We start from the raw sequence: 13,395 nt of genomic DNA on the forward strand, positions 1-13,395 counted from the left end.
CAATTTTATCACAGAGTGACGTGTTTTATTACAGCTGGTAAGTTTAGATGCTAAATCATATTATCATAACATGATTTTGAATCATGACCATCTTCCCGTTCTACGTTAGCCGCTCGGCCGACGATTTCGAAAACACAGATCTGTAAAATGGATTAATGTATAATTATTATCAGCCCCCCCTATTCTGGTCAGAAACCATCCCCAATATTCACACAACATATTTCCAAAGTTTCATGCCGTTCTGTCAAGTAGTTTCGAGTCTATAGGGAACAAACTAACACACAAACAGACATTCATTTTTATATATATATATAGATGATATTGAAACTGATTGGTTAGTCCACAAATTGATCATTCAATTCCTTATAAATTTAATTGAAATAACTTGATATTGTCGAAACCACTGATTCAAAACGATTCGATATTGAAATTACATGGTTATTACAACTTTGTTTTGACAGTATCAAGTCGTTTTCATTCAAAATGGATAGAGGGATAGCTACTATATAGCCTGTAGAATTCGTACCCTAATGCAATCAAATAAATAGGCTGAACAGGAAATTAATAAATAATTTTCTTGTCAAAAGCAATCGAATTTGTATAAGAAATGGTAGAGTAATCACACATAGGTACACAAGACCCATAGGACTCAATTGTACGATCCGGGAACATACCGTCACAGAATAGATATGTATACTGTGATACCGTAACTCAAGTAAGTGAACATTTCATATTCCATATGGTCTATAAGTCTTCTGAACAATTTTGAAATAACAAGTCGATAATGGTTGGAAATGTACTAAAGAAATCAATTCAATTGACATTGAGAATGGAAATTCTTCTATGTTGAAATGATTCAATCAGGTTAGAAAATGCAAACATTGCTGTTGTGGTAAGTATAATAAAGGTTTGTTTACATGGGTGCTAGAGTATACCCTTGGTAAATGTAACTTAGAGTACACTAAGCATTGGTATCCTCTGATTTTCATGAAGATCATTTCTCTGTGAGAGTCAGTTTTGCAAAAAAATCCTGAACTACTCAATATATAAAAAATCCTTGACACGCAATAATTTCTATTATCGTACTTATCTAACAGATTTGTATATTCGCAGATGTATTGTCCCTTTCATGATGGCGTTTATGCATAACAAATAGCTCTACTTGTAAGTGTAATCATGATTGTACTAGAACAATGTCAACATTCAATCAAAGATCCATCAACATCATCTACCAGCCAGGCAGACAAAACAATTTTGTCGAGCATTGATTGATACGAGAGTATTCACATCAATAGTCAGCTACTACAGCTAGGCAGAGCGATTTTGTATAGCATGGCATGATATGAGAGTATTCACATTGCTGGATGGGAACAGTAGTTGTTCAGCTCTTGTCTTATCTGACAGCATATCCTCGAGATTATCAATTTGACATTCCGATTGTAGACATGATTACCTTAATTGCCCTGCACAAAGGGCTTGCTCAGCCCTTACAAGGCTTGCCTTAGGACAAAGCCCCCCATCCACCACCCTACTTAACCTGAACCCCCCCCCCACATACCCCAAACCACCCCTCCCAGCAAACCAGCTGCTCAAGGAGCCGCCACGTCAATAGAATAGATCTGTGACTGTGAGTGAGCACTGAGCAGGTATGCTCAAATGTAGGATAGATGACAGCTTGTTACTGGGTAGGCCTGCTAACATTGTAGTAAGGCTTATTGCATGGAAGTAAAGCAATTAACGTGTCGAATTGTGGATATGTGTGTTATTGCCAGGACCTGGCTCGTCATCTGCAATATATTGACTCATGTAGTTGACTTTGAGCAGAGATTATGTGATTTATTTTAATATCGCTATCATATTTATATTTTATTTTTATCTATTTCACATACACATACAAGTCTGTTCTATATTAACAAAAATAATACATGCAAAACATCAACAACAGTATACAATAAAACAAAATAAAGAGAAAGTGGTGCAAAAAAGGTGGAGGATTGAAGGGTTTTTCCCAAATACCATGTACTAGGAAAACCTTCAATCCTTTGATTTTTCCATAAATTCGTCTGTGCTTGGAACAATAGACCATAATAAAGTAAATGAATAAATGTGTGCAGTGTGCCTATGTATCAATGAGATAATTATTATTTTTATTTTCAAATTGAACAATTTGTTGGGAGTAGCCTGAAAATGTGCAATCAAATATAGAAAACTGCTATTGCATCAGCTTTGATTTTGAAGTTTTTATTGCGTAAAACAAATACTGTTAGAACGAGAGCACATTAGGTGTTTTCAGAGGAGTCGGCAGGGCAGGCCACTCCAATTGGCTGTTTGAGTTGGCGTTCGGGAATCAGCTGATAATCAGCCAATCAGAGAGCTTCCTGCTCTACCGACTCGTATGAGAAAACGTTCAATGTGGTCTCGCCTTTATAAATGAACCAATTCATTCTATAATATTTTATTAGTGTTGATGGATACCGTAGTTCTTTTAATTGTTGACTATCCTGAATTGTTTTAATTTCTATGTTGTGTCATGCTATGCATGCATTTACGCTCTCTATTAAATGATAATTTGAATTATTATTATTCATAAGGATTCGGGAGAGAGACAGTTTTGGACTCTGCCTGTTTTCCACTCCCAATAATATTGTATATTATAATTCGTGTCTCTGTTAATTAATGGAATAAAGACTGGAATAATTTGTAACTTATTAACAGGGATGATGAAACCCAAAATATCAATGAGATTTTACTCCCTGGGGTCTAATGCATGAGAAAATACGAACTAATAATGTAAATATTCAGCTGGTCATTAGAATGGGAGATAGATATACTAAGATATTATCTAGTATTTACTCATGCAACAGGGCTCAGGAAATAAGGTAATTTTCAAGGTGTCACAGAATAAATAACGCAACAAAACAACATGGAATTGGCTCAAATTATTTAATTTACCAGTAACCATTATCGTTAATCCCATTTTCCATAAGCAGTGGAGGCTCCCACAGCTGGTCCTGGGGCGTACCCGACCACCTGGGCTGGAGTGAAGATGTAGGCTTCCACTGCATTAGGGGGAGGAGCAGCCGCAGTGTAGGGTCTTGCTGGAGCTGATACTGGAGCTGGAACGGATACTGGAGCTGGAGCAGCGACTGGAGCTGGAGCGGATACTGGAGCTGGAGCAGCGACTGGAGCTGGAGCGGATACTGGAGCTACTGGAGCATAGTTATAACTGTTGTAGTAGGGACTAGCAGGAGCTGGCGCATAGTAAGAGGATGGTTGAGCTGCTGAGGCTGGTTGAGCGTAACTTCCATAAGGTGAGGCAGCTGAAGAAGCGGCAACATCGCGATTGTAGGGAACTGCAGCTGGGTATTTGCTGTAGGGAGAAGCGGCAACGTCGCGGTTATGGGAAGCTGCAGCTGAAGGACCGGCAACGTCGCGATTGTAGGGAACTGCAGCTGGGTATTTGCTGTAGGGAGAAGCGGCAACGTCGCGGTTATGGGAAGCTGCAACTGAAGGACCGGCAACGTCGCGATTGTAGGGAACTGCAGCTGGGTATTTGCTGTAGGGAGAAGCGGCAACGTCGCGGTTATGGGAAGCTGCAGCTGAAGGACCGGCAACGTCGCGATTGTAGGGAACCGCAGCTGGGTATTTGCTGTAGGGAGAAGCGGCTACGTCGCGGTTGTTGGGGGGTGCAGCTGGAGCATAGTTCACGGCTGGATAGTATGCTGGTGCTCTGCAAATATTGTACCAATACATTTTTATTTCATCAGGATTTATTTGATTATTCTATCGTTCATCTAATTGTTTGTAAAATATTACTACCAAAGCTTGGTCTCACTCAATTTAGAAACGCTCCTTCAATTCTACACTAGTGAGCCCCCTGGATTGAAAATTGGCAGAAATATCGCTGATATTTTGTGAATCAATTTCTTTGGCCAACGAACTTGATCTGGACAGCTGTTCTAAGAATGTGTTGGAAAAAAGAAAAGTTGTTTGTGGAAGCATCCGAAAATTATTGACGAACATGCAAACCCACAAACGAAAACTACTCGCCTCAAGTCAAAAGTGGAAACTTCCTATATAGTCGCTATGCTCTTTCAAAAATAATAGGCCTAAACACATCAAACGTTCAACTCAATTGAGTATTTTAATTTATTAGTTCCTTTCTGGTATTAGACTACCAAAATTTATTTCCTACTCTATAAAAAGAATGAAAAGAATAATGTTTCTCTCAGTCTCTCAAAGTAGAAGAAGTAGTAGACTTATCCAAGAATTTTGTGAAATGTTCAGAAGGGGAATAATGATATAATGTTTTGTATCCCTATTAGAAATAGCACCTTGATCTGGATAGCGATATTGGTTTGAATTATAATAATAATTATACAGTATTTGAAGATAGGAAGCATTTCTTAAACTTCCATTTTTGTTGAAAATCACTGATAACATCCAATTGACAGAAATAAAATTTTGAAATGTTTTATTGATTGAAATAAAAATAAATGCTCAAAACCTTCTGAAATACTTACACTGCTGGTGCATAAACCTGTGGATAGGGATGTTCATAGGAACCAGCTGTAGCAACTCCCACAATGGATAAGAAAAATGCCTGCAAATGCAAATAAACAATTTATTTTTCTCGAATTTGTCACTCGAGATATGTTGAAATATGTATTCGAGTAGAATAATTGACAGAGAAGTTCATGGTTATTTGTCTGAACTGTTTTTGAAAATAATTATATTCAATGTTAACAATAATTATTATCATATTTGCACATCGTTTACCTATTGCTCTCTTATTGAAAAACCAAGGCTCTTTCTGGCTCTTTTGTAATTCTATTACTCAATGCTAATGAATTCTAGGTACATTGCCGTAGATGTTGATTTTATTCAAAGTCCAAAAAGTTCTATGTAGAATAACAAATTCACGTACTATATAATGAAATAGAAGTACCCTAGTGCCTTAGTTGAAATGTGTGAGGCATTACCTAAATGTCCAGTTAAGTTACATATGAAATAATGATGTACCGAACTCAATTTCTAATTGTCTGGAGATCTTTAGGCTCTCCAACAGAAAATGTATGAACTTACCAAGATTTAAAATACTGTAGAGTTAGTTATAACAGAACTTACAGCTGATGATGTGTGAGCACACACGAAAGCATGCTCCTGTAAAATATTAATTTTTATTTAAATAAAGTGGATTTCTGACAATATTTCAAGTCTCTTCAATTATAACAGAACTACTATTGAAACTAATAAAATGTAATTGTCTAGTTAAAATAAAGAAATAAAGTACTGTAGTAAATGTCTAGTTACAAATCATATACTGTATCCAATTAATTTCCAATTGTCTAGAAATCTTCACGCTCTTCAACAGAAAATTGATGAACTTACCAGAATGAATTTCATCTTGCTTGTTGTGTGTTGATTAGAACTAATTAGGAATGTGGGAAATATATGCTTATGACTGAACAAGGCATCTTGAACGAGCCCTTTTTATAATAATGAGCGGTGTCTTAGTCGTCTAATGTCAAGTCATTAAGAGCTAGAATCGCAACGATTAGATATCATACAAAAAACTTGATTATGGCTACCGCTTGATGCATTGAACTTTGTTCTATTTTCATCTGTAGCCTATTTCAGTTTGTTGGTGTAAACAGTTCGCTTGGCGTCAAATAAAATTAATGACATAGGATGTATCTGTTGATAGATAATACAATGGTCGTGTGTTATAGTAGGCTGCTCAAGGCTCACCGATTCCTCAATGCTACAAGGCAACGTTTTCCCAACAGGAACCGATAGATGCCCTAGTGAATCATACAAGTTTTCAATTTTTCAATAATGTTGTCTAACTACTACAATGATATCTGCACTACAAATAAAATTATTCGATCAATTAAACCAACAATAACTAACGGAGAACCTCACAACCTACAACCACAAACTTTAATCCTCACATTCACGCAATCAGAAAAACAAATGGTACTGGAAGCTGTTAAAAACAAGGCTCCCGCTGGCTCATTAACAATACTAACTATACATGAAGCTCAGGGTTTAACGTTTAGAGATGTTATCCTAGTGAGGAAAAATACTAAACCACTCAAGATTTACAATAGCATTCAGCACATAATAGTAGCACTTAGTAGGCATACCAACTCATTCAGATACTTAACAGTTGGAGAGCAAGATCTCATGCTGTCATTAACTCAAAAAATACAATCAGTCGAGGACAAGGATATCTACAATTGGCACACAAATAATTATAAACACAAAAACAAAAATGGCTGATTTGATGGAGGATTTGGATTTATTAGACATTGAAGACTTTTCGATTGCAAATTCACAAGATGTCAACAATACAATCCAACCTTTCAACTTGAAAATCATCAATTTCAACATCAGAAGCTACAATAAAAATTTTGAAGAATTTCTTATTCAACTGGAAGACCTGAACGTGGATTTCGACGTGATAGTCTTAACGGAATGCTGGATCGCTGGAGGTGTTTCCTTGAAATCAATTAATAATTATACCTGCCACAAAACAGAAAACAATATTCTACAGAATGATGGAGTAATAATCTATGTCAAATCCGACTACTTTGTCGAAATAAAAGAAATTGCAGTTAGGCAAGCCAACTGTTTGAATATGCATTTAAAAATTGGGAAAGATACGTTTGTTATAACAGCGTTATATAGATCTCCATCACACTTGGACTTAACAGAATTTCTCATTGATCTGAGGCAGATTTTGGATGATAATGGAAAGCATTTTCACATCGTTCTAGGAGATTTGAACATCAACACAAAAGAACCAAATCAGCACAGGCAACTGGAAGACTATGATAATCTACTCAGTGAATATGGATTCCTACATTGTATAAAGAAGGCAACTCGTATTGGAAATAATAGCGCTTCATGTATAGATCATATTCTGATAAACTTTAAAAAAGATATAATACCAATAGTTTTCCCAAATTCTATCACAGATCATTTCATAACTATTCTGGGAATTAAATATGATGCGGTGGAACACAATCACAACAGAAGAAAACACTACTATGAAAGTATTGATTATAATAAACTTTCATTAGCACTAACGAATGAGACCTGGAATTCCGTGTACCTGCAGGAATGCGCTGATAGTGCTTTGAAGGAAATTATAGAAATACTGAAGAAATACACAGAAGAATGTAAAGTTATTAATAGAGTATCGCACACAAAAAGAAAAATTAAGCCTTGGATTACAAATGGACTAATTACATCAATAAGGAAGAGAGATAAATTACACAGGCAAAGCAAGAATAATACAGCGAATCTACAGCTTAGAGAGTATTATAGAAGGTACAGAAATCTACTAACAACTGTAATAGAAAATGCGAAGAAACAATACTTTTCAAGGCGATTTGAAACTTCCAGCAACTCTAAGCAAACATGGGAAGTAATAAGAGAAATAACCGAAGTGCAACGGCCAAGAACACAAATCCACCAAATCAACTTGGGAGAGAGAGAATTGAAATTGGGAGATGATGATAAAGATATGGCAAATTCTTTCAATGAATTTTTTATTAGTATTGGATCAAAACTGGCCCAGGACATTCTAAATAGCGATTGTAATGGCGCAGATGAGCATGCGGCAGCTGATCAGATAGTCTGTCGGTCATTATTCTTTACACCTGTCAGTGAGGACGAAATGATGAAAATCATTAATAGTCTTAAAGCTAATAGTGCACCTGGACTCGATAATTTAAAACCAGATTTTTTCAAACAGAATATTACTGTACTTGCCAAGCCTTTAACACATATTGCAAACAGAATTTTTGAGGAAGGTGTTTTTCCACAGTGTCTTAAGGAAGCTGTCATTTGTCCAATCTTCAAAACAGGAGATAAGAAAGATATGAATTGCTACAGACCCATATCATTACTCAGTACATTATCAAAAATTTTTGAAAAGTGTATCAAAACAAGACTGATCAGCTTTCTTGAAAAAAATAATCTTCTATCGCCAAACCAATATGGTTTTAGATCTAGTCGCAGTACAAATGATGCTATCCACTATTTGACCACTCAGATTGCCGATAAAATAAACATTGAAGAGAAACCATTAGCAGTATTCTTAGATTTAAAGAAGGCTTTTGATACGGTGTCACATGACATTCTTCTTTCAAGGCTTGATAACTATGGAATAAGAGGAGTCGCATGGAATCTTTTCAAGAGCTACCTATCAAACCGAACACAATGTGTCAGAGTCAATGGATGTATAAGCAACAAGCTGACTGTAAAGTTTGGAGTGCCACAAGGAACAGTACTAGGACCAATTCTTTTTCTTCTGTACATAAATCCATTATGCAACATGGTAATAAATGGATCAATCACCACATTTGCAGATGATACTGTTATACTGTTCTCTGAACCGACCTGGGAGATGACCTGGAGAGAAGCCGAGACTGGACTTCAGAGGGTGTCTCGCTGGTTGGCTGAAAATCTGCTAACATTGAACCATGAGAAAACCTTCTTTCTGACCTTTTCGGCGACTCAACATGGACAGCCAACAGGAGATGAGATAGTAATCAAGAATCAATGGAATAACACTTCATACACAGTTCACAGGAAACAGTCACAGAAATACCTGGGAGTTACTATGGACTCTTTTCTGCGCTGGGATCATCATCTCAATGAATTATGCGGGAGACTGAGGAAGACCATCTACAGATTCAGGATTCTGAGGACACTGGTCGACAAGGGATGTCTAAGAGTTGTCTACTTCTCTCTAGCACAGTCCCTCATGCTGTATGGGATTGTGGGATGGGGAGGTGCAAGCTTCTTGCACATTGAACCGCTCCTCAGGGTGCAGAAGCTGATCATGAGGGTCATCAACCAGAAGCCTCCACGCTATTCATCAGACCAGCTATTCAATGAGTTTGACGTGATGGATGCAAGACAGCTTTACTCCAAGGAGATACTATGCAGATTACACAAGAACCCAACAACATTTCAAACTAGAAACCACAACCACAACACCAGATACAGGAATCTTCTCATCACCAGTGTTGCAAGGAAGGCACTATACCAGAGACATTTCAATCATTTAGCACCAAAATTATATAATCTACTTCCTGCAAACTTTAAACAGATTAATCCTCCTAGAAAGTTCAAAGCAATAGTACACAATTGGTTGATGAGCAAAGGAAGACAGAACATAGAAAACATTATTTCAAATAACAACTAACCACCTAATGACTTACTAAACACTAACTAATTGATAATACACACAAAAACTAACAAAACCTACTCTAGAACATGGTACGCCATAGTGGAGTAGGTCAATTTCCACACAGAAAAACTAAACAAGTAGAAAACACATTATAGGAATCTTTTGTAACTAACTATTGTATGTAATATTGTTATTTATCTAATATTTTTGTAATTGATGTTGTAGTTTTAGTTTTTTTGGGAAATAAACATTATTATATTTATTATTTAACGATTGGAGTACGTCAATAAGAGCGAGATACGTCCACAGAGTCCTAGTCAATAGTGCTCCTTTCATTTTCTTAATAATGGAGTGAAATTTATTCATTTATGCTCTAGTGGATCATAAAAGTTTTCATTTTCTTAATAATGGAGTGAAGTTTATTCATTTATGCTCTAGTAAATCATAAAAGTTTTCATTTTCTTAATAATGGAGTGAAGTTTATTCATTTATGCTATAGTAAATCATAAAAATTTTCATTTTCTTAATAATGGAGTGAAATTTATTAATTTATGCTCTAGTGGATCATAAAAGTTTTCATTTTCTTAATAATGGAGTGAAGTTTATTCATTTATGCTCTAGTGGATCATAAAAGTTTTCATTTTCTTAATAATGGAGTGAAGTTTATTCATTTATGCTCTAGTAAATCATAAAAGTTTTCATTTTCTTAAAAATGGAGTGAAATTTATTCATTTATGCTCTAGTGGATCATAAAAGTTTTCATTTTCTTAATAATGGAGTGAAGTTTATTCATTTATGCTATAGTAAATCATAAAAATTTTCATTTTCTTAATAATGGAGTGAAATTTATTAATTTATGCTCTAGTGGATCATAAAAGTTTTCATTTTCTTAATAATGGAGTGAAGTTTATTCATTTATGCTCTAGTGGATCATAAAAGTTTTCATTTTCTAATAATGGAGTGAAATTTATTCATTTATGCTCTAGTAAATCATAAAAGTTTTCATTCTCTTGATAATGGAGTGAAATTTATTCATTTATGCTCTAGTAAATCATAAAAGTTTTCATTTTCTTAATAATGGAGTGAAATTTATTCATTTATGCTATAGTAAATCATAAAAGTTTTCATTCTCTTGATAATGGAGTGAAATTTATTCATTTATGCTCTAGTAAATCATAAAAGTTTTCATTTTCTTAATAATGGAGTGAAATTTATTAATTTATGCTCTAGTGGATCAAAAAAGTTTTCATTTTCTTAATAATGGAGTGAAGTTTATTCATTTATGCTCTAGTAAATCATAAAAGTTTTCATTTTCTTAATAATGGAGTGAAATTTATTCATTTATGCTCTAGTAAATCATAAAAGTTTTCATTTTCTTAATAATGGAGTGAAATTTATTCATTTATGCTCTAGTGGATCATAAAAGTTTTCATTTTCTTAATAATGGAGTGAAGTTTATTCATTTATGCTCTAGTAAATCATAAAAGTTTTCATTTTCTTAATAATGGAGTGAAGTTTATTCATTTATGCTCTAGTAAATCATAAAAGTTTTCATTTTCTTAATAATGGAGTGAAATTTATTCATTTATGCTCTAGTAAATCATAAAAGTTTTCATTTTCTTAATAATGGAGTGAAATTTATTCATTTATGCTCTAGTAAATCATAAAAGTTTTCATTTTCTTAATAATGGAGTGAAATTTATTCATTTATGCTCTATTAAATCATAAAAGTTTTCATTTTCTTAATAATGGAGTGAAATTTATTCATTTATGCTCTAGTAAATTATAAAAGTTTTCATTTTCTTAATAATGGAGTGAAATTTATTCATTTATGCTCTAGTAAATCATAAAAGTTTTCATTTTCTTAATAGTGAAATGAAATTTATTCATTTATGCTCTAGTAAATCATAAAAGTTTTTATTTTCTTAATAATGGAGTGAAATTTATTCATTTATGCTCTAGTAAATCATAATAGTTTTCATTTTCTTAATAATGGAGTGAAATTTATTCATTTATGCTCTAGTGGATCATAAAAGTTTTCATTTTCTTAATAATGGAGTGAAGTTTATTCATTTATGCTCTAGTAAATCATAAAAGTTTTCATTTTCTTAATAATGGAGTGAAGTTTATTCATTTATGCTCTAGTAAATCATAAAAGTTTTCATTTTCTTAATAATGGAGTGAAATTTATTCATTTATGCTCTAGTAAATCATAAAAGTTTTCATTTTCTTAATAATGGAGTGAAATTTATTCATTTATGCTCTAGTAAATCATAAAAGTTTTCATTTTCTTAATAATGGAGTGAAGTTTATTCATTTATGCTCTATTAAATCATAAAAGTTTTCATTTTCTTAATAATGGAGTGAAATTTATTCATTTATGCTCTAGTAAATTATAAAAGTTTTCATTTTCTTAATAATGGAGTGAAATTTATTCATTTATGCTCTAGTAAATCATAAAAGTTTTCATTTTCTTAATAGTGAAATGAAATTTATTCATTTATGCTCTAGTAAATCATAAAAGTTTTTATTTTCTTAATAATGGAGTGAAATTTATTCATTTATGCTCTAGTAAATCATAAAAGTTTTCATTTTCTTAATAATGGAGTGAAATTTATTCATTTATGCTATAGTAAATCATAAAAGTTTTCATTCTCTTGATAATGGAGTGAAATTTATTCATTTATGCTCTAGTAAATCATAAAAGTTTTCATTTTCTTAATAATGGAGTGAAATTTATTAATTTATGCTCTAGTGGATCATAAAAGTTTTCATTTTCTTAATAATGGAGTGAAGTTTATTCATTTATGCTCTAGTTAATCATAAAAGTTTTCATTTTCTTAATAATGGAGTGAAATTTATTCATTTATGCTCTAGTAAATCATAAAAGTTTTCATTTTCTTAATAATGGAGTGAAATTTATTCACTTATGCTCTAGTAAATCATAAAAGTTTTCATTTTCTTAATAATGGAGTGAAATTTATTCATTTATGCTCTAGTAAATCATAAAAGTTTTCATTTTCTTAATAATGGAGTGAAATTTATTCATTCATGCTCATGTAAATCATGAAAGTTTTAATTTTCTTAATAATGGAGTGAAATTTATTCATTTATGCTTTATTATTCTTCAAATAAATAATAATATTGATATAATAATCGACCTCTGTGTGCAATAATATGATGCATCGGCCTTTATGTAGGCTATCATTATGTTGCAATATTGTTAATGTTGTTTAATAGAGAATTACACTATTTAGAGGATCCATTTCTTATTTCTACTGTAGATTATGATTGACTGGTTTGGTTGTATCACTAATTTTTGTCTCTAATCTGGTTAGTGCTCTAAATTTTCTCATATTAGGGTGGCCACTAACTACAGGAAAAGTGTGTTGAACATGTGTGTACTCACATGTCGTCATGTATTGTATCATCCCACAGCTTAAGGCTTCGAACAAAATTTTGAGATTAAGTTTTTGTATCTTCGATATTTATTGTTTTTTCTTAGTTACTCTATTTTTTTTGAAGGTTTAATTATTTCTGTCATATCATTAACACCCAATTGCACAAAAGTCTGTTAACTTTTAATCGCTATTAAAAGCCACAAGAGCCAATCAGAGAAGTCTTCTCCCCAGAAAAACGTTCTCTGATTGGTTCTCGTGGAATTTAAAACATGTTTAAAATTTGAGACTTTTGTGCAACCGGGCTTATAATTTGTATTTTCAGTGATTTATTCATTGTTATTGGTTGTTCATTCTATGTTATAAGCTGCTGTCAAACTGCTGTTTTTTGTTCGAAGCATCTCGCTGATAACACAACATGCATAACGAGCATGTGTGTACACACTTATCCTGTCGCTAGTGACCACCCTTAGAATAAGAATGATACCGTCTAGGCCTACTAAGATGAAGAAATCATCTATAATCTATCTATAACATAATAAAGAAAAGAATTGGCTTATTCATGTACGGGATAGGAGATACACGAATGACGCATCATCACATCTGAACTACTAGACTGAAATTAACTTGAAATTTTGCATAAAGATTTTTAATTTACTGAGGTTATAGGCTACTTCAAATTCTTCAATATTTCAGTACGTCAAGTTTTTAATTAGTCCCTTGCAGAACACGGGTTACCTGCTGAATAAATAAATTTGGCATATGGGGTTGAAATGAATCTAACAACAA

The 13,395-nt window shown here is 33.3% G+C and overlaps 1 protein-coding gene across 2 annotated transcripts; it reads right to left on the minus strand.

The window, feature by feature from the left end:
* Window positions 1-2,919: 2,919 nt before the first annotated feature.
* Window positions 2,920-5,518, minus strand: LOC120352064 (skin secretory protein xP2-like). 2 transcript variants are annotated; one of them, XM_039431558.1, is made up of 4 exons: window positions 5,392-5,517; window positions 4,524-4,603; window positions 3,647-3,730; window positions 2,920-3,460 (listed from the first exon to the last, which is right to left on the minus strand). In XM_039431558.1, exons 1-4 carry the CDS (start codon window positions 5,404-5,406, stop codon window positions 2,968-2,970), a joined length of 672 nt encoding a protein of 223 aa, XP_039287492.1. In that variant the 5' UTR covers window positions 5,407-5,517; the 3' UTR covers window positions 2,920-2,967. The 2 variants fall into 2 exon arrangements, with proteins under 2 accessions (XP_039287492.1, XP_039287491.1); XM_039431557.1 differs by having other exon boundaries at window positions 2,920-3,730; window positions 5,392-5,518.
* Window positions 5,519-13,395: the final 7,877 nt, after the last annotated feature.

This window comes from Nilaparvata lugens, chromosome 6 (genome assembly GCF_014356525.2).
Source record: "Nilaparvata lugens isolate BPH chromosome 6, ASM1435652v1, whole genome shotgun sequence".
In the NCBI taxonomy this organism is placed as follows: domain Eukaryota; kingdom Metazoa; phylum Arthropoda; class Insecta; order Hemiptera; family Delphacidae; genus Nilaparvata; species Nilaparvata lugens.

What these genes read in the sequence shown, in the direction of transcription:
- LOC120352064 (XM_039431557.1), bottom strand. An exon ending in CAGGTTTATGCACCAGCAGT is followed by an intron (nt 3,731 to 4,523) that starts GTAAGTATTTCA and finishes CAATATTTGCAG; the next exon opens with AGCACCAGCATACTATCCAG.